General features: G+C 37.8%; 1 protein-coding gene across 1 annotated transcript in view; it reads right to left on the bottom strand.

The window, feature by feature from the left end:
• Positions 1 to 25,551, bottom strand: part of GTF3C3 (general transcription factor IIIC subunit 3) — a 43,128-nt gene that overhangs the window by 12,949 nt on the left and 4,628 nt on the right. The window contains exons 3-13 of the mRNA XM_004701509.2: positions 20,391 to 20,578; positions 19,320 to 19,443; positions 11,858 to 12,049; positions 11,205 to 11,370; positions 9,924 to 10,071; positions 9,275 to 9,347; positions 6,238 to 6,341; positions 5,124 to 5,295; positions 2,049 to 2,251; positions 1,160 to 1,261; positions 390 to 525 (exon numbers count right to left, since the gene is read on the bottom strand). Of these exons, the coding sequence (XP_004701566.1) occupies positions 390 to 525; positions 1,160 to 1,261; positions 2,049 to 2,251; positions 5,124 to 5,295; positions 6,238 to 6,341; positions 9,275 to 9,347; positions 9,924 to 10,071; positions 11,205 to 11,370; positions 11,858 to 12,049; positions 19,320 to 19,443; positions 20,391 to 20,578 (1,608 nt within the window). The remainder of the gene's footprint in view (positions 1 to 389; positions 526 to 1,159; positions 1,262 to 2,048; positions 2,252 to 5,123; positions 5,296 to 6,237; positions 6,342 to 9,274; positions 9,348 to 9,923; positions 10,072 to 11,204; positions 11,371 to 11,857; positions 12,050 to 19,319; positions 19,444 to 20,390; positions 20,579 to 25,551) is intronic.

The raw sequence follows: 25,551 nt of genomic DNA on the forward strand, positions 1-25,551 counted from the left end.
AAAATAAATACCTTTTATTACGGGGTCAAAGCAATTTATTTCCAAAGCGTTTCCATGACTGTTGCTACATTTATAAAAAATGAATTTAACAGAGAATGGAATATATGTAATTGAAATGATCTGTGTAAAACGGGATATAGTTTCTTCTTTAAAAAAACAAAATTAAAAGCTTTATTCTAATTCTTTCACAGAAAGGGCCAAGCAGATGTAAATTTTCTAAAAAATATTTCGTATTTGGTGTCTGTGCTTTGTTTTTAAATAATACCAAACAAATGGTGTCCATTATACTTGAAGGAGTTTAGAAATTACATTTTATCAGTTGGATTACTGTCAAATGTTACTTCATGAGTCTTTTTCGATCAGCCAAGTCTAATAACAAAGTGAATTACCTTTTGCATCACCATTTGCTGTCTCTTGGTCACTGTTGTCTGATATTTTGTCTCTTGACACTTTAATCAGGTACAGATGCCTTTCTCCGGATTTAGAACTGGATATCAGACAGACTTGTGCTCTGTTCATTGCTACCTGAATTAAGAATGATAATTTGAGATTTTTAAAATTGTATTATGCTTTTTTTAAGCCTACAGGCCACAAATACCAGAGGTATGCCAGAAAGCTCCCTTAAAAATTAAAAAGGAGGCTAAATTACTATACACATAAAGCAAAATGAATTGTCTTCTTTTCTTTTTACCAAAAGAATGCTGGGTCATTTCCTTTCTACTCACCTTAGAAAGGAAAAAAGAAGGCAATTCCCACTTTACAAGGATGAGTACTGTGATGCAAATTCCTCTGGTGCGGAGAACACAAGTCAACTCCACATGCCTACAGCCACTTCCCCACAACAGTCCACCTCAGAAAGCACAGTAAACCTGTACAATAGTTTTGCAGGATGGACAATTTTGGCCACAATACTGCCTGAAGACTGTGAAAAGTGTAATAGCACTAAATCTATTTCACTAAATCCACTGTCAGTTTTCTAGATTAATGTAGAACTTTCAATATATGCCTCTAATTTCTGTCTTTTGTTTTCATTTGACTATCACTTTAAAAAGTTGGATAAGTTTAATAGATTAAAACATACTTTTAAAATACGTTAAAATCTATGTTTAACTATAAATATTTAGACAGCCAACAGGTTACTATAAAGTACATTACCCACCTTTAAAAGCATGGCTAACATGGTAAGTAAGGTATCCACATAGCCATACATTTTGCCTTGTGAAAACAACAGTGTAGAGCGGTGAAGCAGTAGTTTCAGTTCCTAAGCAAAAAAAAGCACATGATGATAACTAAGCCGAAGATCCCGTCCCTGTAAGTTGACAGGTTTATATATAAAAGTGTTGCTTTTGAAACCATAATTAATTAAGACCCTGTACTCTAGAAATTAAAATTCATAGTATCTACTAAGTAGCTGAAACTGTTAGGTAGCTGGATAGGATAGGGGGTTGTTCTTCTCCATGCCTAGGGGGCCCCCTACAGGAAGTTGGAAGCCAATAAAGGCTAAAGGGCAAGTGCCAATTCTGGCCCAGAGCCAGGGGAGTGGTACACCTAGGTGAGTGATACACCTGGGTGGGTCCAATCTAGGGTAGGTGGGCTTAATTCAGCCAATGGGGTCAACCAGTACCTTCGACCACACCTCCCAGCAGAAGGCCTTAAAAAGGCCAGAACTTTGAGACCACCCTCTCTTTTCCAGAAGCTCCTCCTTGTCCCACACAGCCTAGGTCTGTCTGTCTCTCGCTCCCCCACGCCCCCACCTCAGGCCACCTCCAGGGCGTGCCGTGCCCTGAGGGCCTGAAATTTCTGTCCTTTATAAAAACCCACTTGAATCACAAACCAGGCTTTGGTGTGAATTCTTTCTCTGCACAGCCAAGGACTGAGGTATTACTCATCCAAGAAATCAAACAAAACCTCAAGCTCGAATCACTTTTCCAAAATACTGAATGTAGCACAGTAACACTTTCAGATATAAACTATGGAGACATCCTAGCTAAGGAGAAAGCTCTAAAATATAATCTAAGAAAACTTTCCCTCTTTGATAGATGGCCTACCTGCTGTGCAGCATTTGCATCCTGGGCTAAAGTATCTGGATCATACATTGGCTCCAGAGCTTCCAGAGCTTTCTCGGGATGACCCAGCTGCTGCTGAAGGGTAGACAGTGAAATCCTAGCATCCAAATGGAGGGGAGCCAGATCCACCACTTTGCCATAGCTTTCAGCAGCACGTTCCATATAGCCTAAGGCCTTTAAACATTCTACAACAAGGTTAAAATGAAACATGTGACTAATGGCTTGCAAACTGATCAAAATGGTTACTTCCTTTTTAAAGTAATACTATAACACAAAAGAAAATTACAACAAGAATGCATGCATATGTCTACTACTTTAAAATATTTCTTCCTTCTAATTTCTAGCTATTGATCTGACTCTCCATCTATTTAAGTTTAATAGCTTCAAAGATGTAATCATTCTATACACACAATGTTGGGTTCAGCTTAATGTACAACCTTGTACTTTAAACATTTCCCATGACTTCACTGGCATCTTAAGTGACTATATAATAATTAATTAAATGGATTCTTTTAAAGATCATATCATTTGACATTTAGATTGCTCCCAAATTCTTGCTGTTAAGTAAAACTGCAACAAACATTTTCATGTATATAAGCTAGAAAACTTACAAATTGGAGAACAATTTAACTCACAAGTTTGTTTTACTAGTTCAATTTTCTTAAATTATGTTTTTCATCAATAGTCAGCATTTTTAAAAATTAAGATTTTTATAACTCCAGAGTACTGGGTAATGCTGAATACCTGAAATTGGCAACAGCGTTTCTTCTACCTGGCACCTGGCCCAGGAGCCCAGGCCGGGGAGAGCAGCATCCCCTGGGTCTCAGCCTCCCTAGTTCTCTCACTTATCTACTTCCCTCTCTTTGCTACCTGTCAAGCACTTGAGTTTTGCAATTCCCCAATAAACTTACCTTCCCTCATCCATTCAATAATTTCATAACTAAATACATTATTTGATAATGTATAAATTGTTAGGAGTTAAGGGTACTGGGCCCTATTTCTTACATTTTATGCCCAATCAATCATACAGTCCTGTCATTTGAACCTAAAAATGAATGCCCTATAAGCACTTGTTCTTTTTGGCTCTAACAGGTGCACCCCTAACATAGGCCCCACTTCCTCTTTCTTTTTTATTGCCATGATCCCCTAAAATGGTATTTTTGCCTTCAATTATTTTCTCAGATCTCTCTTAAATATAACCTTTAGCCTAATCTCTGATAATAAGGGGAAAATATGAATACAGATGTGTCATAATAACAGTTTGTCCCTTTTCATTTTTAATGATGTTTTGTTATTTTGTTTTGAGCATTAAATTTACTAATGATTTTTCTTGTATAGGTTCCAAAGTTCTTCACGATTTTTAGATTGGTATGAAGTTTTATGTTCCTCTAATCTCAAGCTATAAGAACTCAAAATGGAAACAGCATTTATCAGCATTATTCTCATAATTTAAAAGACTTAAAAATTATCAACTGCAGGTAGTGCAGGCACTAGCACTTTAAGTTAACTGCTCACGTCTTTAAAACTCCCATCTTGAAAATAATACAGCACTCTAAATTGCTGGCATTACACCTGTAGCCGTGCTCAGGTGTAATCAAAACAGTGACGTGTTACCTTAATCATAAAGTGCTTTCTTTCCTATTTCATATGTATGAGTTGAGTGAGCTACTGTCCTAAAATGCCAATCAATGCTTCTCTAGTTACAGGTCTCAGATTCAGTCTTCATGTAGTGTTTTTAAACCAAGAATACTCTGAAAAATATTAAGGCATTTTTTTGTGTTGATCTAATAAGAAATCTCATTAGACTAATTTTGCTTTCATATACTAAATTTAAAATTTTAGCTGTGTTTCTTAAGCCGTTATTTCCCCTCTAAATGGTTTATTTCTATTATTTTGGACTAAGGAAAATGAGATAAAATTGAGTCTGTCTGTGGTTCAAAGAACACTGAAAATACACAGTATTTTTTCTTAAAATAACACACTAAACCCAAATTTTTGAAAACTAAAAATCCTTCAGTCATGTCTGGCAAATCTATCAGAAGCATACCTTGGCAATATTGCAGGGTTGGTTCCTGGCGACTATAATAATGGGAAGATTGCAATAAAATGAGTCATGCAAAAATTTGGTTTTCCAGTGTATATAAAAGGTAAGTGACACTGTACTGTAGTCTATTCAGTGTGCAATAGCATTATGAAAAGGTTCAAAAACAATGTGAAAATCACCATAATATGACACAGAGATAGGTGCACAGGCTGTTAAAAATGGCATCTGCAGGCTTACTGGACAGCATGGTTGCCACAAATATCCATTTGTTAAAAATGCAGCATCTATGAAGCTCAATACAGTGGACTGCAATGAAACAAGGCATGCCAGCACTAGAAAAAAGAGCCACAGGGGGGAAAAAGCCCCAAGACTGGCATTTAGGGAATTGTTAGTCCTACGTCATGACTGCACGCACCATTCAGTGAACAGTTCTCCCAAAAGCATTATTAGTGAGGGAAAATCACGTAGAGGTTCGCAAACTCAATTTAAAATGCTTTTAAAGCAATAAACCCCTCAGGACCAATAATGAGTGTAGTGATAGTAAGGAGAAGGTTGGGTAGAAAGGGAGAACCAATCACAAGGATCTACATGCAACCCCCACTCTGGGGGACAGACAACAGAAAAGTGGATGAAGGAAGAATCACACAGTGTAAGACATGACAAAATAACAATAACATAAGTTATCAAGGGTTCGTTAGGGAGGGGGGGCGGGGAGGGAGGGTAAAAAATGAGGAGTTGATATCAAGGGCTCAAGTAGAAAGAAAATGCTTTGAGAATGATGATGGCAACAAATGTACAAATGTGCTTGACGCAAGGGATGCACATATGGATTGTGATGAGTTGTATGAACCCCCAATAAAAGGATTAAAAAAATACAACTTTTAAAGTACTATCTCAAAATCAGAAATATTTTCACTAAAATATTAACATTTTACATGGTTATGACTATGTTTATAAAGCTCCTTATCAGATCAATGAAAATGTTCTCCTCCTCAAAATAAAGGATTACCTACCTGCGTGCCGAAGCCAGACCACTGCAAGGTTGTATCTCTCTGAGCAGACTAGTGCACTGAGAAGGGGAAGGGCAGAACTGTATTCACCAACATCCAGAAAAGCTTCGGCAACATCTAGATAGAGGTCCCCCATATCTTCCGGATTCTGTTCCACTAGCGTTGTCAAGAGAGGCTTAACCCCAAAATAAAAGCCTTAAGTCAACTTTTATTATAAAAATGTAGACACACACAGATACACATAAGGTGCTTCAGTAGTTCACACAGAAAAAGCATTAAAAGATACTGGAATTTTTCAAACTTTTGAAGCCCCTCTCTTTATTACTTATATTATCAGGCGAGACGAAAGGAACAAGTGTTCCAAGTACCCACAAACACACAATGTGACGCTACGTAGGTCCTCATGCGCAGTTCGTCTCTCCAGTAACACTCCGAAGGGTGAGGGGCCAGCAGTTACTGCAGAGATGAACTGCCCACTGGGAGATGATTAGTGTCACATGGCATTAAGCAGATACTCTTTACATTTGAACTCACTGCAACAGAACCAAGAAAAAAAAATCCACACATGTAAATGGGCCTGCATACTTCAAACCCATGTTGTTAATGGGTCAACTAGAAATCAGATGTGAATTTCTGACTACAAATAAAGTCATCACCTGAACCTTTGCACTGTTCAAGAGTCAACTGCCTATTTTACATATTTACTCCACTTATTATCTATCTAATCTCATTAGCGTGAAATACTCATGAGGCCTGGGATTTATATATTTTATTTAATATCTTATCTAAAGGTCTTAAAAATTATTACATATAATAATTATTATTATTATTCCTTAAATTATTACCTTAAATACTTATCTGATGTCAGGAAAAAGAAATAACTGTCAGATTCATCACCAATTGCCTAAAAAGCTCAGTTCTGACTTTAAAAGACAAGTTACTATAAGCCAATTCCCAAAACACTTAGCTTTTATAAGACATCCATACAAATATAACACGTTTCCACTCTAGTTAATTGAAGAAACGTGAAAATCTAGAGTCGTTACAATTTCTTGACCTCTGTAAAACAGAGATTCTTTCATCTGAAGGATCTCATGCAGATCTCAATGTCACCTACATTAAGTGGTTCCAGGATGTTGAGATGAACGAGGCAGACCATCAATTTCACTGTGATATCTATGGGCACCCCATCAGGTATACTGCAAGAAACGCTCTCGCCATCTGTACAACAGAGAGACAAAAAGCTGTATGTATAGGCAGGGGTAGAATTTGAGGCACATGAAGCAAATTACATCTTCTATGTAAGAATTTATCAACTTCATTCAAATCAAACAATCCACGGTGCTTCCCAGTCAAACAACTCTCTTACGAGGTTTTACACCCTCCTTATCCTGATTTTGGCAGCAATTATCCTTCCTATTCTTTTCCTGATACTTTATTTACTTATCCCAAATCAACATTAACCCCTTTATTCCCATCAAAACTATATGACTACAAAGATAAAACTAAGAAATGAGAATGTCTGAATTCATTTTCTTCCTGAATTCAATATCCTCTGCTTATCTTCATTTCGAAGGGACTGGGAAAAGGATATATAACATTATGTTGTTTTTCAAAACTTCATGACAGTAAGACAATTTTTACAGTCCTCATAAAGTAATTTTTAAGCCACATTTAAGGTATATTTTGTAAAGTCTACTAATTTCTAAATTACAGGATTCTATTTCAGGGAAACCCAAAACACAGAGACATCAGAGATTTGTTAAGTGGTAGAATAAAATTTAAAATTCCATTGAATTGAAGTAATTTGTTTCATAGAAAGTGTCTTATAAATTGACTAAAATAGGACTCTCTGATGCATCAACTAAATTCACATGGAAGCAGCACACCAGCCTGTGTGATCCGAGGGCTGTAAATAACATAATCCAAGCAAGGAGTGAAATTATGAGCACCCAGTTTACAGATGGCTATGGATAACAATAGAAGCCCCAAATCCATTTGCAGGGTACACACAAAGATTAATCCTCAGGGATCTGAATAGCCTTGTCATTAGACACAGAGCACTGCTGACACGATTATAGTAGCTAAAGTTACATTAAACTGGAGTATCATATTTGATCTCCCTTTTGACCCTTCAAAAGTTGTTTCAGTTTTAAAGAGAAGAGGTGGGTTGGGGGTGGAGGGGGAAGGGGAATGAATACACTTAGATTAAGCCTCTGGTAAATTCTATCTGACTAGAGCAGGGGTGTCAGCCTTGCTGACATGCAGTCATTGCAAAGTAGATTACGGCAGATGAGGTCACATTAAATTTTAACACTTTAATCATCTGATCTCCTTTGTGACTCATTTTAAGGTTGTTCTGATTTTTAATATTTTCTGTTTCTTTTCAATTGAGGTTTTTCTCTATTTTATTAGTGTTGTTAGCTCTTTTTGTTTCTTTGCTTATTGTTTTTGCTATATGAAATCCAGGATAGGTGACTCTATAGACAGCTGGATTAAGGGTTTCTGGGAGTATAGTGGGGGAGGGTAGAAGGAAATGGGGAGCTAATAACAATGAGTACAAGAAAAAAGAAAATGTTTTAAAATTGATTTTGATAATAATTAACTCTTCTTGATATGATTGAACTATTGAATTGTATATGTGGATTATATGCCAATAAAACTTAATAGGATTCTGTCTGGATTCAATATTCAAGAAAAGAGAATTAATGAAATACACTAAAATATATTCAGTGATAAAACTATGTTGATAAATAAAATGAACAGAACTCTGTCTGAATATTTTTAAAAGGGAGAGTCACTTTTTTCCAACAAAACTATCACTGTCATTTTAAACAGCAATTATAACTGCAAAATAACAACTTAATTGTTAACCTAGCCCAAGCCAAAGGAAAAAGTGAAATTGGCAGAGTCCTTCCGGTGCCCTAGTCCACGTTTATCAATCCAGTTTCTACCCTTCACTCTGCTCAAGCTCCCCAACCAAAGCACACTCAGTGAGCCTGCTCCAGCAGCTCATGTCCTCACACTCTGGCCTCAGTCTGGAAGGCATCCGTTTGTCTGGGGCCTGCTAAACTGTTCCTCCATATGCTTGTTCTGATCCTTAATGTAGCCTCTTCTATTTTCTCCTAACACTGGCTTGACTACAGAAAGTATCGCGACTCTTCCAATTATAATCAAATTGTATATATTTCATTTGAACCCCTCATCCCTGAGAGCAGGAAATGTCATGTATGGCATAGTACTGAAAGAGTCTGAATGCCAGCCTTCCGGCCTGACTTTCTAAAGAGATCATTAATTTGCATATCTAGAGTTTATAACATAGGGCAGTCGTATTACCTTCTATTTTTTTATGCAGGTGCTTAAGTTTAAAGGAGAATTTTAAAAATCAGAGCATTTTAAAAAGTTAGTTGCAACTAAAAAATCTTGAAAAACTATTCAGCCATTCTTTTTTTTTTTTTTTCCAAATAAAATTAAGAAGCCCTGGGTCAATGAGAAATGCCATGTTCAAATGGATGTACTGAGATAAAAGAGACTCAAACATCTCTTCAATAAATTACTGTCAGGACCAGAAAAACTAGAACAAATGTGACCCAAAGGAAGCCAAAGGAAGGAAATAATAAAGATCAGAAAACAGTTAGAGAAAATGAGAGAGAAAGCATTGATACAAATAAAATTCACCCCTTGGGGAAATATTTTTTTAAATAGTGACACAAGGATAAGTCAACAATATTGGTACTAAGGTCCCAGTTCATATATACACAAATTTATTCCAAACAAGTGCTTAAATATGTCTTTGCAATCAATGGATAGCTACAGACTAGTTCTCTCAGTAATATACTTGTCTTCCTCTTGTTTGGGGATCTTCAAAGAAAAAGATAATTTTGTGCCATGGGGCGGGAATGTTAAGGTCAAGGCTACTATCAAAATTTTAATAAAAGACTGTCTTCCAGAATCACAGAAGCTTTGCAACAATTTACAAGAATGCAGTCAATACACAACAGTAAAAAAGAAAAAATTACTGTGTGGGGGGGAAATTACTGAGTTAATAACACACACACACACACACACACACACACACACACGATTACAAATTCTAAGGAGAAATTACAGAGCAAGAGACGCTTATAAGCACTGTCCTATGCAGAGGAAACTACCTTTATTTTCTTCCATGGAGCCATCTTCTGTGGTTCTTTTCAACAGCTCAATTCCAGAAAAATCAGTAATTATCTAAAAGAAGGGGGAAAACAAGATGAAAATAATTTTTGCAATGCTACGTAGTGTTTTTACAATGCAAATATGATAAAATATCAAATAATTCTTGAACATAAAAGTCTTTAAGGAGCAACAGAACACCTTTTCTAAAACAAAGAACTGTAATGTTAACATTTCTATATCATATTTACTAAAGATACTCCCCAATATCAAACCAGTCAACTTTTCCCAACAGCTTGTGGGGCAATTAGTCTGTTAAATACAGTAACCATGAAGTATAGACACACTTGGCACATGTGACATCAGCAATATCTGCAATTTATATTTTACATGGGATCTGGAAATCTATTGTTTGCATACAGACTCTTTACAGATGCAAAGGGCTTCAAAAAGTGGAATTAAAGTAAAATTTTCAACCAAAAAATAGAATTTTCCCAGGAACTTTTTAAAGCCCCCTCATGTATGTGCATGTGTTAGTATATCAGTAACTTAATGTATATATCTGAAATGAGGAAGGATGTCAATTTGCAGGAATTTCTGTAATACATAGAATGCATTCAAAATCTAACGGACACGTGTAAATGTTCCCACCTCCAGAGCTCTGTCATATTGTTTGTTAGAAATGAAGAGTTCAGCTGCTATGTTAACATCTTCCATGGAGACTAGGCTTTGATGTTTTGAGAAAGCCTCTTCAATAATGTTAATAGCTGAAGTGACATCATTGGCTTCATAGTAACTCCTAAAAATTTAAGAGGCAAAGGGATGAATACTTCTTTAATTCAGGTTATGAAACTAATTTTCTTGCCCAGGTCTTTAAGTGATTTTCATTTCCTAAAATTTGGGAAAAAAAGTTTTCTTCTTTAAAATCCTAATTTTATCTGATCCAGTGTGTGCAATTATCAGTACTTCTTGAGGTACCTCACTCTCTAAAACCTACGTGCTATCCTTTTAACTCATTCCCTCTGAAATCCAATACAATGACTCTTCTGCTTCAACATTTTCAGACCCCCATACCTGTCCGTCCTCACATTCCTCTTTCCCATTATACTGACCCCTTTGTACAACTCCTCCATTCTCTAGCCCTCATGGCTCACAAGCTCCCTGTGGGACAGCAAGGATCTAGACAACCATTTTGCACCTTCTCCTCTCTCTTCACATTTCTACACACTGTCTTTACCTTTAACAGACAACGCTGCTTATTTAGCAAGAAAACAGAATAAAAGTTGGTAGCACACCACCTATTTTACCACATCTACTTATTTATTTGTACCTGCAGCCATGTACTCTGCCTTCGTCCTTTACCAGGGATAAGTGATTAGTACACTTAAGATCCCCAACTAGATCACATTCTTCTAATCAACTTTAGGGTACTGTTCAAGTTATTACCATTCTCTCATATTCATTTTAAAATATTTCCATTTGCATACAAATATATTGTAATTATTCCCAATTTAAAACACTTCTCTTATTCTTACAAACCACCTTATTATATTCTTATATACAATTTTCCAAGCAGTCTTGAAAACAGACCCGGGAAAATGTTTTTTAGAAAGCACATCTATTTAGGTTTGTAAGGAGCCCTGTTGGCATAGTTGGTTATTCATTGGGCCATTAACCACAAGGTCAGCAGTTCACACCCACTTGCCACTCTATGGAACAAAGATACAGCCTCCCCACCAGGGCAGTTCTATTTTGTCCTATAAAGTCATTATGAGTCAGAATTGACTCAATCGCACTGAGCTGAGTATATAATACCAAAGGCAAGAACATGGTATCCTAGCTTCCTGGAACATCAATGAAATATATATTCTACTTCAAACATACTTTGATTTGGAAATAAGTTTACTAATATGTATTTCACTACAAACTTACTTTGCCATATCTCTAGCCAATTGCATAAAACGTTCTCCATCAGATGGAGACAAAAAGTTTAGAATACGCCTATAACCATCCATTGCCATTTTATGATCCCCCATCTGCTCATAGAGGCTTGATCGCTCCCACAGATAACGGACATTAGTAGGTTCATACTTAAGGGCTGGAAAGAACAAAAGAACATAAATTAGAATTTAATACAAAAACAAGTGGATGGTACTTGTGAGAGACCGAGTGTCTTTTCAGAATATTTCATATTTTAAATTAGTTCTCCAATGGAATTAAGGGAAATATTCTATAATGAATCTGTCTTTACTGGTACACTTAACAAAGTTAGACTCAAGACCAAATAGAACCTAAATGTCCTGATCAGTCATCTACATTTACACTCGTCTGATGTTACCTTCAAGAAGAGTTTAAAGTTAACACTGATCTCAGTGGTGGTAGGAAATGTAAAGTACTGTTTATCTATCAACTTCTGTGCTCTAACAGCTCAGAATATATTAAGGTTCAAACAGAGCAGCAACAAGTACTTACTTTTGGCATAACAAACGATAATATGTATCTTTCAGTATCAAAGCTAATAGCAAGCACAATTATTAAATAGCCTATTATATAACATTATATCAGCTCAGTAGGAAAAAAATTACCTTTTGAGTAACAAAAAATCGCCTGCTTAATGTTATCTTGTTCCAGAGACATTTCTGCCAATCTAACCCATTCTTCTGTGTCACTAGGATTTAAATGTGCAGCAATCAACTCAAACTGTAATGATTTCTCCATGTCACCTTGATCTTCATATATCATGGCAAGAGTTGAGAATGGCTCATAAGCCAGAGGAGCTGCAATGATTTAAAAACAAACAAACAAAAAACCCTAGTTGATGCTTATATTATCCATGCTGAAAAGAATACCTAAATAATTTGAAGAACACAATGTCATTGAATTGTATAATGAATACATAATATATATTTAACATAAAATGAATATTCTTCGTGTATATTTTCATCAAAATTAGAAACTAATCATCGTTGTCAGACCAGTTCTGACTCAGCAGCCCTACGTGTAGCAGAACAAACCCAGCCTGGCCTGTGTCGTCCTCAAAACCGCTGACGTTTAGCCCACTGTTGCAGCCGCTATTGCCGACGATCTTCCTCTTTGCCACTGCCCCTCTTCTTTAACAAGACTGATGTCCTCCAGGGACCAGTCTCTCCTGACATTCTATGATATGTCCATAGAATGTGAGATAGTCTCACCATCCTTGCCTTTAAGTAGCATTCTGCTTGTACTTCTTTCAAGAAAGCTGTTTTTGACAGTCCGCAGTCTATTCAATATTCTTCACCAACACCACAGTTCAAATGCATTGGTTTTTTTCTTTAGTCTTCCTTATTCAGTGACCAATTTTCACATGCATATGAGGTGATTGAAAAATATCATGCCTGGGGTCAGGAGCACTTTAGACATCCAAGTAACATTCATGCTTTTCAGCACTTTAAAAAGGTCTTGTGCAGCACTTATACCCAATGTAATGCAGCGGCTGCTTCCATGAGCACTGCCTAGAGACAAGGAAAATGAAGTCCTTGACAAATTTAATCTTTTTTCTGTGTGTTGTAATGTTATCTATTAGTTCACTTTTGAGGATTTTGGCAATCTTTACATTGAGTTGTGATCCATTCGGAAGGCTACAATCCTTGATCTCCATCAGCAAGGGTTTCAAGTCCTTCTCACTTTCAGCAAGCAAGGTTGTGTCATCTGCATTAACGAAGGAAGGTTAATAAACCTTTCTCTAATCCTGATGCCTAATTCTTCTTCATATAATCCAGCGAAAAACAAATTATATTGTCTTAGACGCTTGTTAAATGCCATTCAGTTCTGACTCACAGTAATCCTATGTGTAAAAGAAGGAAGCGCTGCCTGATCCAACAGCATCCTCAAAATGGTTACGTTTACGTCTACTGCTGCAACCACTGGTCAATCCATCTTGCTGGGGGTCTCCCTCTTTATTACTGACCTTCTACTTTACCAACTATGATTCTCTTTTCCAGGGACTAGTCCTTCCTGATAACATGCTACGTCTGTACGATGAAGTCTCACCATCTACAATGATAAGGATCTCTTCCCAGACAAATCTGTTCGTCCTTCTGCTAGTCTATGACACAGTCATTAGTCTCTGCCAAAAGCGGAACTCAAGACATCAATTCTTCCGTGAGTTCCTTACTTATTGTCCAGCTTTAGCGTGCATGAGATGACCTGAAAAAACCATGGACTGAGTCAATACTTTAAAGAGGTCTTTTTAAAAAAATATTCATTCTTATTTTTATTTAGTATTTTATTGTCTTTGATAATTTGTCTATTTTCTCTTTTTTTTCCCCTTTAAATCATTTTATTGGGGGCTCATACAATCCTTATCACAATCCACACATATATCCATTGTTTCAAGCATATTTGTACATTTGTTGCCATCATCATTCTCAAAACATCTGCTTTCTACTTGAGCCCTGGTCCGTTATCTTTTTTTTTTTTTTTAATCGTCTTACTAGAGGCTCGTACAATCCTTATCAAAATCCACACATACATCCATTGTGTCAAGCACATTTGTACATTCATTGCCCTCATCACTCTCAAAACACTCTCGACTTAAGCCCCTGGCATCAGCAGCTCCTCATTTCCCCCCCCTCCCTCTCCGCTCCCCCCTCCCTCACGAACCCTTGATAATTTATAAATTATTATTTTGTCATATCTTGCCCTGTCCAACATCTCCCTTCACCCACTTTTCTGTTGTCTGTCCCCCAGGGAAGAGGTCACATGTAGATCCTTGTCATTGATTCCCTCTTTCCAACCCACTCTCCCACTACCCTCCCAGTATCGCCACTCACACCACTGGTCCTGAAGGGACCATCCGCCCTGGATTCCCTGTGTTTCCAGTTCCTATCTGTACCAGTGTACATCCTAAAGAGGTCTTTTGTAGCAGTTTTGCCCAATGCACTGTGTTGTGTGGTTTCTGGTCTGCTGTTTCCATGGGCATTGCTTGGAATTCAAGCAAAATCCTCGACAACGTCAATCTTTTTTGTTTATCTTGATGTTTATTAGTCCAGTAGTGAGGATCTTGTTTTCTTTTATGGTAAAGTGTAATCCACACTGAAGGCTGCAGTCTTTGATCTACATCAGTAAGTGCTTCAAGTCCTCTTCACCTTCAGCAAGCAAAGCTGAATCACCGGCAGGCTGCAGGTTGTAAATGGGTCTTCCTCTAATCCTGATTCCACGTTCATCTTCATATAGACCCGTTTCTCCAATTATTTGCTCAGCATACAGAATGAGTAGGCATGATAAAAGATACAATGTTGACTTTTTAACCATTTAGTATTTCTTTTTTCTGTTTGAAAAAAATCTCTGGAGGTACAGCGAATTGAGTAGGGCTGCTAAAGACAAGAACAGTTTTTAAAACCCACCAACCTCCCTATTTATCTCCCATAAAGACTAATAGCCTTGGAAGGCAAAAGGAGTAGTTCTACTCTGTTCTATAGGGTTGCTAAAAAGCAGAATTGGCTGGATGGCAGTGAATTGTTTTTTTATTCATCTGTTGAAATATTTCCACAGTGTGAATATCCTTTAATAATAGCATTCACTCTTGGTCCTACGTACCTCTTAAAATCACTAAACATGGACCAATTCTTTTTGATACATTGACTCTGTATTCCTTCCATCTTCTGATGCTACTTACGTCATTCAGTATTTTGCTCACAGAATCATTCAATATTGCAACTCAAGGCTTTAATTTTCTTAAGTTCTTTCATCTTGAGAAATGCCAAACACATTGTCATTTGATTTCATAACTCCAGGTCTTTTCATGTTTCATTATATTTTTTTGTCTTCTCAGCTCCCCATCCCCCCCCCCCCCACAGATCTTTTGTTAATTTTTACTTCATCATTTCTTCCATACCCTTTAGCTAGTCTTCATTAAAGTGGAAGTCTCACATTGTCATTTTTAATGACTTCTTCCTTTCTTCAAGTTTGACATCCTTGTGCCATCTCACAACTCATGTGGTCTTCAATCACTAGTGTTCAACGCCACTAATTTATTCTTGAAATCACCTCTAATTTTTTAATTAGAGTGGGATAATTTTTAAGATTGTATTTTGGCTCTTAGAACTTGTTTGCTTTTCTTCAGCTTCAAGTTGAGATAGCATATGAGCAATTGTTGGTCTGCTCTGCACTCACCCCTGATAATATTGAGCTTCCCTGAAGTCTCTTTCCAAAGATGTAGTTGAGTTCTGTGTATTCCATCTGGTATGGCCCATGTGAACACTTATTATTTATGTTGTTGAAAAATTTTATTTCCAGTGAATAGATTTTTGGCCTGGAAAAATCCTATCATGTGATTGCCAAGGTTAGGTCTATCACCAAGGTAACATACTCCAACTAATGATTCTTCCTCTTTATTTCCAATTTTTACATTCCAATCCCCAGCAATTATCATGCTTCTTGAAAGCATGTCTTGACATTGGTACTTCAGCAAGGCTCCTGAACTGTTCTTTAAGACACTGAATGCCACATTCCTCTTAGTCATAGTACATCAGTTGACAGTTCATTTGAAATGGCCAATATTAGGCCATTTCAGCTCACTAATGCCTACAACATTGACTTTTATGCGTTCCATTTAATTGTTGACAATTTCTGATTTTCTTAAATCCATACTTCATTCATTCCAGGCTCTACCTAATTAAAGAGACATTTGCAACTTTTTCTTCTCATTTTGAGTCATGCCACATCAGCAATCAAGGTTCCAAACCCTTTACTCCATGCACGTTGAGTTAGTTAATTGTGCCAACCTGGCCAATAAACACATGTGGGATGAATTGAAGGGTGGAGGGATAAATGGCTCGGTGACCTTCGCCTTTCTAGCTCTTGGGTCTCTTGCTTTGTGATAGTCACACCAGGGTGCAGCTGCCTTAGCAGTTCCCTGCTTCAGCTTGCAAGGCTGACTTCCTGCAAGACATCCCCAAGGAGAAGCCACATGGACCTACCCTGATGCAGCCCTGGGTGCTGGAGCAGCCGTGTGGAGACCCCTGCCAGCGCTGAGATGCTTACACATTCACTGACTCAGCTTTCCTCCTGCAGTCGGCATCATTCCGTCTGTTTTGTGAGATGGAGGAGGACTTTGTGGATTGGTGTTGGACATAAGGGTTAATGGGTTAATGTTAGACTCATGGGCTTGGGCAACACTGGGTTGGGATGTTTTCTTGATGCGCACTTAACCTTTATATAAAGCTCTCTCTTATACATGAGTTTCTGTGGAGGAAAGAAGCTGTGGCAGTACTGTCAGGAAAGCACTGGACTGTTAACTACAGGGTCGATATTGCACACCCAACAGCAATGCTGCAGGAGAAAGATGAAACTACCTGCTCCTATAAAGGTTTACAGCCTGGGAAGTCATCCATATATGCTATGAGTAGGAACTGACTGAATGAATGTTCGGACAGTGTTGGTACTTTAGTGGGGCTCCTTCAAGGAAGCAGTTCTTCTCCAGTCATCTACTGAATGCCTTCTAACTGGAGAGGCTTATCTTATCATATACCAGACATTATTCAGCTTTTCAACTAGCCAATTATTTTAAGGAGATCCACAAGGTTTTCAACTGGCCAATTATTTTAAGGAGATCTCCAGGTCCTCCTTTCAAATGTTTTGGTATGAAGTTCCACTGATACATGTCTATCATGGGTGACCCTGATGGTTTGTGAAATATTGGTGGCATACCTGCCAGCACCACAGCACCATGTAAAGCATTAAAGTGTGACAAACTGACAGACACGTTCTTCCCGTTTAGGATATTGGAAGTCCAAATTTAAAATGTCAGCTCTGAAGGGTTTCTCTCCCTCTTGGCTCTATAAGAAGATACTCGTAGTCTTCCAACCACGGTGGGCTTGGAATTCCTTGGAGATCTCTAGGTGTGTTGGCATCAATCTTCCACTGGGTCCAAGAACTTCTCAGCACAAGGATCTTAGGTCCAAAGGACACACTCCACTCCTGGTTCTTCTTTCATGGAGGTAACATGGTGCCATGTTTCACGCTAAGGATCATTTAATAATTAAGTCCTTTAAACTAGTCTAATAATAATCATATAAACTACTTAATGGAATGTAGGGTAGCTTACTATAATATACATTCCTTAATTTTATTTTCATAGATTTATAGCATTTTCAAGCAGTATTTTCTCTAAGGAAAATATAATTTCTCCAAACCTTCCTTCCACTAAGCCTAAGCATAGCTGAGTAACTCGGAAAGTTATCCAGTGAACTTCAGCAACATCAACAGTATGCAACCTTCAATCTCCCACAGCAAGCAGGATTAGCAGGATTGACATATGATACTTATGCAGCACCTAAACCCAGACATGTTAGTAAATAATCTCTATTTCTGAAATGATGTATCTGAAACATAGTTCAGGATTAGTAGGTGTTAAAATCAAATGTAACTGACACACACACAAGAAAAGGAACAGGGGTATTTTAAGTTTGGTTCTTTCCTTTTATCCCTAAACAAACTGTTCCGCCACATTAGTTACAGTTCTCACAATGCGGTAGTCAACATTCTCTTCAGTTATATTCTGGATGTTTGTTTTCAGTACTATTGGTTGGTTAATTTTATTGCTGATGGGGTGTAAAAGAGAAAAAAAAGTGGTCTCAAAGTACCATAATAAATAATCCAGGCAATAATACACATTAAAAACCTTCTTTATGGGTGTATATTTTCACCAAAATACAAACAAAACTGAAAGAATCTTAGTCTAAATAAGACATCAAGATAGAAACTAAAATATACTCATAATTAAAATAAAATAACCTCATAATTAAAATAAATTATGAGTTGGAATCAAGTCAACGGAAGTGACTTTTTTTGTTTGCTTATTTTTTATATTCTGACTACCCAAGTCATTATGCAGGGCAAAATCCCAAAAGCAAAATATTAGTCACACGTTCGAGACATTCTGAAGCTTCTCTTCAGTAGGCCCACAGTTTACAGTTAATGGAGAGATGAGATGACACATTAAATAGTGTCTTTTATCAAAAGAATAGCATATTCTAGTAGGTTAAGATAATCTAGCATTGTGTGATCTACATAATGGAGGGGAAAAAAGAATGCTTTGCAAAGCAGTTTTAATAAGATTATGTTCGCCATATATAAGGCTATAAAAATCTGAAACCTCTAAAATGGCGCCAATTAAAAACAAAGAAAGATTTTTAAATAGCCTTTAAGAGTTTAATGAACATATATTAATGGCTCATTGTATCATGCTCTGTGATTTTTATTTTCTTGGTAAAAATTCTAACTGGACCAATAGGTAATATTAAGATAAATGGAGAAAAGACTGAAGTTGTTAAAGATTCCGTCTAGCTTGAATCCACAAGCAATGCTCATGGAAACAGCAATCAAGAATTCAAACAAAATATTGCAGTGGGTGAATCTACTGAAGAAGATCTCTTTAAAGTCTTGGAAAGCAAAGATGTTACTTTGAGGACTACTAAGGTGTGCCTGATACAAGCCAGTCTTCATATGCATGTGAAGACTGGACACGAATAGGGAACAATGAAGAAGAATCTATGCATATGAATTATGGTGCTGCAGAATACTGGAAACACCATGGACTGCTAAAAGAACAAAGAAGTATGGAGCCAGAATGCTCTTTAGAGGCAAGGATGGCAAGACTCCATCTCACCATGTACTTTGGACACACTGTCAGGAGAGACCAGTCCCGAAGAGGGATGTCAAGCTTGATAAAGTAGAGGGAACGAGGAAAAGAGGAGGATCCACACAAGATGGAGTGACACCGAGGCTACAACAATGGCCTCAAATAGAAGAAAAACTGTGAGGTTAGCACAGGCCTGGGAGTGTTGCGTTCCATTATACACAGGGCTGTTGTGAGTTGTAAAAGCCCAACACCACCTAATAACTACGATAATTCCTACCAAGTGAAAAGTGGCAAGTTAATAATATTACAATCATTTCAAGTTTCTGAATATATTTTCCAAATGTACAGTGAAGTACCTTTCCATTTGCTTTAAAAGCCAGACTATTAACTTGCTATCATCAATATAAAGTCCCCACAAAACACACCTTGTCTGATGATTTCCATGCACATCACTATGGCTTCTTCACGCTCCCCTCGAGCAAAGCGAATGTTGGCTTCACCCATGAGACCTCTCAGGGCTCTGGGGAGTTTACTCCGGGGCCTTTTCTCCTGTATGCAAGAAAATAGCATTTAGATGAAAATATAAGAACTCTTAGATTTTAATTCTTACATCAGAAAATATAGACTAGAATGAAACTAACATTTTTCTTTAGTCTTTCTCAGTCACCTAAGTTCAGAATTGAAGACTTACATGGCTGCAATTCAAGTCTATTCACTAACATGTAAGTCTATAATTCAGGAAAAAGCGTTAAGACACAGCTGCAAGAACAGTTCTTATTCCGATAATCTCCAAAGGAGTCTCTCAGAAAGTCTTACAACTTATAAACAAACAAAAATTCCTATAGTAGAAAGCTTGAAGTATAATCACAAAAACACTTAAAAAAGCAATGACTAACATCTACATGGTGAGGTTCTCCGAAGACAGATTACTACGCACAAAACAGAGGATGACCACATCTGCCAAATTACATCATTACATAACCGCCGCCAAACCAGAGAATAATGACCCAGTCAAATTGACACACAACCTTAATCAGACTTCTACTGTTAATGAGTAAAATAGTTGAGTAATTTTTTACTGTTGTTGTAAGTGCAAAGTGTTGAATGAAAGATAGTCATTAAGTGAGGAGGGGCATTATAATAGTTGCAGACAAAGACCTGTACGCTGCAAAATAGATTTGCTTGCTAGGAGAATTACTATGCTGTAGTCTGATAAAGATCTTTCCTTAAACTTTGTCCATTCAAAATGAACTTGGCTTAAAAATATATTGTAATACAAGTCTACAATACCTTTTGGCACATGTAAGAATGAGAATTTTTAAAAAAAGAATGAGAATTTTACATTTTAAAAAAATCTCAAAGGAAACATAAGAAACTAGTAACAACGGTTGTTTTATGTTATTTCCTTTCACATAGTTTTTCCTATAACTTAAGCTTTTTTAACTATTAAGTCAATTTTTATACTATGTTTACAATAATCAAAACAAGTCATTTACTTTCATCATTTTCTTGGTTTCACGATTAAGAACCATCTCCAATACAAATACATCGCCTGCAGTGGGTTGTTCAGATGTTTCTTCTTCCTCTTCCTCTTCATAGTCTTCGTCCTCATCATCCTCATTTTCTCCAAGCATGGAAGCAAAGACCTTGTGAACTGACTTACTCACGCCATCCGATGTTTCTCCTGAGCAGAGTGAAGTTGCCAGAGAAGAAAACAAAACAACATACAGTAGTCAAAAGACAAAAGCAGGACTCAAGGTTACAGAGTTCTTATCTAGAGTATAAAGCAAGCGTCCTCAAACTACCGCCTGCGGGCTACATGCGGCCTGCCGAGGACATTTATCCGGCCTGCCGGGTGTTTTTTGCCCTGTTTGTTTTACTTCAAAATAAGATATGTCCAGTGTGCACAGGAATTTGTTCATAGTTTTTAACTATAGTCCAGCCCTCCAACGGGTCTGAGGGACAGTGAACTGGCCCCCTGTTTAAAACGTTTGAGGACCCCTGGTATAAAGCATACCACCAAACCAAACCAAACTCACTGCCATTCCATGTAGATTCGGACTCCTATTGCCCCACTAGGGGTCCTACCACAGCAGCACCAGATTTAAAAGTAAGAAACTAAGAACACCTCAAAGAACGCGACCACACAGTACTTAAGTAGATACCAGCAATGCTTACACTCACAACGAAAGGTAAAAAAAATTCTCCCTACAAATGAGCCTACACAGTCCAAACCTGTGTTGTCCAAGGGTCAACTGTATTTTATCTATAGAAACCTAGGATGGATTCATCCTTTAGGCTTCTTACAGATAGACAAATAAAAGCAGAAAAATCAGAAGCACATACCAAAAACAAGACAGAACAAAAACTCCTTGTCATCAGGTCAATGCAGACTCACAGGAACCCTATATGGATAGGGTTTCTGAGACTATACAATTTTACAGGAGCAGACAGCGTCATCTTTCTTCTGAGAGCAGTTGGTGGACTTGAACTGCTGACCTTGTATTAGAGGGCCAAAACCCAACCCACAGTGCCGCCAGGCTTCCTTAGGAACACACATAGTCACAAGTAGAGAGAAAAGGTAAAAATAGAAATAGATACAAGTAAATAAACCTGGGAGTTACAGATGAGTTCTGATGGCACAGTCAGATAGCATCAGGCTACTAACAACAAAGTCAGCAGTTCAAACCCACTTGGGGTTCTCTCAGGAGAAAGATGAAGTTTTAGGGTCCTGTAAAGATTTATATTTTTGGAAAGCCTACATTAAATCACTGAGTCAGAACTGAGTTGATGGGAGTAAGGTTTGGCTTTTTGGGTGTTTGTGGTTACAAAACAGGTGGTTATATTATGAAGAGCATAAGAACTTCAGAGCCAATGTTCTAACTTTATCTCCATTTAATGTTTGTTAGCTGTGTAACCAGGGACAAATCACTTACTCTCTTATCTTGCTTTCCGCATTTGCAAAGTGAGGTACTGAAAATGCCTGCCTTATAAGGTTGCTCTGAGGATAAAATGTTTATAATAATGCCTAGCATGTAATTAATCACTCAATAAATGCTGTTTGTGTTAAGGAGCCTTGGTGGCAATGTGGTTACATGTTGGACTGCAAACTAGAAGGTCAGCAATTTGACACCACCAGCCACTCCACAGGGAATGAGGCTTTCCACTCTTATAAAGAGTTGCAATCTTGGAAACCCACAGCACGTGTAGACTCACTGGGAGTTCTCATCAACTCAATGGCAGTGTTTGGTTTCTAGCTTGGGTGCGGCTGTTGAATAAGGTTTGTTTAGATGGCTGACAGCTAGGTCGGTGGTCCAAAACCCATCATTCACTCTGAGAGAGAAAGATGAAGTAGTCTGATCCCATGAAGATTTACCAAGCCTTGGAAACCCGATACAGGGTGCTCTGAGTCAAACTGACTTGATGGCAGAGTATTTAAGGTGAAGGTTTGGAGCAGTGTCACAGTTAGGTGGTTGGCTGCTAATTAAAAGGCTGACAGTTCATATGCACCGAGTGGTTCCACGGGAGAAAGTCCTGAAAACATGAAAGCAAGCTCACTGCCATGGAGTTGATGTGGGCTCCTAGCAACACTGTAGGACAGGGCAGGTTCCAGGACTGTTAACTCGTTCTGGCAGTTAGTAGCCCAACTCATAACCACTCCGTCACCAGAGCTCCTTCCTGAAATGATTACAATACACAAAACACTATGTCTCAGGGATACCAAGGTCAATCAATTGGCATAACACAGGTGAAAAGGGCAGCTTTTACCCAAGGAGAGGGGATTAGGAAACCAGGAAAAATAAAAACAGGAAGCCCTAGAAGTGGGATAAACAATGGTACTTTGAGAGGATTTAAACTGATGAGCTCAAACAAAATATATATATATAAATATGTATATGTTTTACATTATGGAATGTAAAATTGATGGTCTGCTTTAAAAACCTTTGTCTTAATCACAAAAGTTTTTTAAATAAATAAAAGTTATTAAAACCCTATAGGGCAGTTCTACTGTCACATGGAGTCACTCTGAGTTGAAGTTGACAGTACAACACCTCTTAACAACATTTGTATTTAAAAAAAGTATTGTTTTTTCAAGGATAAGCACCATGATATATTTCACCTGAATTTTAGTATACCATTAAAGTATAATGACTTTTGGATACTGATAATCTTAAATCTTAAATAACCAAGAAAAGGTTGCATCCTGCTTTTGCCCTGTTAAACAAGACACGGGACTTTTAGTAACAAATTTACAAAAGTTCCCCCAAATCATTAAAATTTTAAATATATATTTTGTGCTCAAAAAAACCTATATACTTTAATGTACCACACGATTGTAAGATGTTAATAGATGCCCCAAGACTATAAACGCTATTCTTTTGAGATGCACAACATTCTTCATAGGCCACACTAGAGGGTCCAGTTTGGAAAATCCACTTAGCCAACTAGACTTTATCTACACTCACCTGTAGCAGGCTTAAGGAACTGAAATATTCCCTGGCACTTAAAGCTGAAGTGCCCTAGTGTGAAAAGAAGCAGATGACTGCTATTCCAAGGTTATAGATTTGGAGGTCATTGATGGAGGTCGTTAGACCTGGGTCTCTTGCTCTGAGGGTGCCCAATGAATGATAGCTCAGGACTACCATCTATTTGCTATTTCCATGCTCTCTTTTTTTTTGTGACATGTCTTGTCTAGCAGGCATGGTTCTGCCTTTGTGAATGAGTGTTACTGAAAGTTTTTCCCTGTCTCCAACCCTCATTGTTTGCATGGACAGTGTCCCTTCACTTGAGTTTGTGATCCGAACATGTCAACAATCCATGTATTTTGGTCTAAAAAGGTGTCCTATACATACATGTCTACTTTCCTTTGGCAAACAGGATTTGAAATTCTTTTCTTTATTAAAAGATCATTTTATTGGAGGTTCTTACAACAAACCATACATCAATTGTATCAAACATATTTGTACATATGTTGCCATCATTATTTTCTAGACATTTACTTTCTATTGAGCCCTTGGTACCAGCTCTTTTTTTCCCCTCCCTCCCGCCACTAGTTGTGACCCGTTGATTAGAAATGATTATTTTCTTATCCTACACCAACCCCCATCTCCCTTCCCCCACGGTTTCTGTTCATCTCCCTGAAGGGGGTGGGTGTGGTTATGTGTGGATCATCAGGATCAGTCTCCCTTCCTCCCCTCCTCTACCCACCATCCCCCTACCTTTCTGGTATCCTTAATCCCATTCCTGCTCCTAGATTCCATGTGTAGTGAGCTCTTATCCCATGTAGCCAGAACAGAAAACCAGGAGTAGAGTCATGATAATGGGTGGTGAGGAAGCCTCATGGAACCAAAAGAATATTGTGTGTTTCATCGGTGCTTTAATGAGCCCTGGTTGAGTCATCCATTCCTTGTAGGGAATGTCCCATTGTCTACAGATGGGTTTGGGGTCTCTGCTCTGACCCTCCTCACTCTGAACAATGCTTTTTGTTTGTTTTGGGTCTTCTGATGCCTGCTACCCAGTCCCAATGACACCTCATGATCACACAGGCTGGTGTGCTTCTTCCATGTGGGTTTGTTGCTTCTCTGCTAGATGGCCGCTTGTTTACCTTCAAGTCTTTAAGACCCCAGAAGCTGTATCATTTGATAGCTGGGCATCATGCGCTTTCTTCACATTTGCTTATGTACCCATTTTGTCTTACAGCGATTGTGCCAGGAGAGGAAGCATCACAGAATGCTAGCTTGTTAAAATGAAGAGTTCTTGCATTGAGAGAGGGTATGAGGAGAGGCCGGAAGTCCATCCACTACCTCAATGTAGCGCCATATAAATATGGCGATAGACCAATACCTCTATTTTTATGAGTTAATGTATTTACATATGTATTTACATATGCTTACGAAATTCTGAATGTTAAATTAATGATACTACCAATAGAATTACTATATGCTGAATGGGGATGTTCCCTAAAAAAGGATAATAAATGTCCCCTAAGTGGACCAGGGACATATATAAACCACAGACACATGAATGAATTTTGAGCGAAAACATAATCACAGTCCTAATCTGGAATAATTTGTTCTTATTACATGGCCCTACATGATACCTGCCCTCATGAAGAGATCACTTAAGATACGGGTGATATAGCAAAACGTGGCGAAGAAATCAGATGGTACCCGGCCTTCAGAAAGAATAGCAACTGGAGTCTTAAAGACTTGTCTTAAAACAAGCAGTCATCTAATGAGGTGACAGCTGAGTCCACATGAAAAAAGTACACCAGTCTGTATGATCCAAGGATTGTAAATAATAAAATCCGAGACTGGAGATGGCAACAGTATTAGAGCTGAAATTCTGATCACTCAGTTTACAGAAAGTTATGGATGAAGTAAAACCCCAAAAGCCACTTGCAGGTCCCCACTTGGAGTAAGCCTCAGTGGATCCCATCTGACCACTGACCAGGTATGTGAATATCCTTCCTAGAAGAAAGCAAGCATAGGAAAGTGGACTAATACAGATGCAATTAGGTTAAAATTTCACACTTCAAAGGCATTTATAGAGGTCTAGATACAGACATGTACATATGTAAATATATTTATATATGACAAAGGGGAAATAGATCTATGTGCATATATTTATAGGTTTAGTATTAAGGTAGCAGATGAA

This window comes from Echinops telfairi, unplaced genomic scaffold, assembly GCF_000313985.2.
Source record: "Echinops telfairi isolate 266 unplaced genomic scaffold, ASM31398v2 ScPeMD7_3;HRSCAF=10, whole genome shotgun sequence".
Taxonomy (NCBI): Eukaryota; Metazoa; Chordata; class Mammalia; order Afrosoricida; family Tenrecidae; genus Echinops; species Echinops telfairi.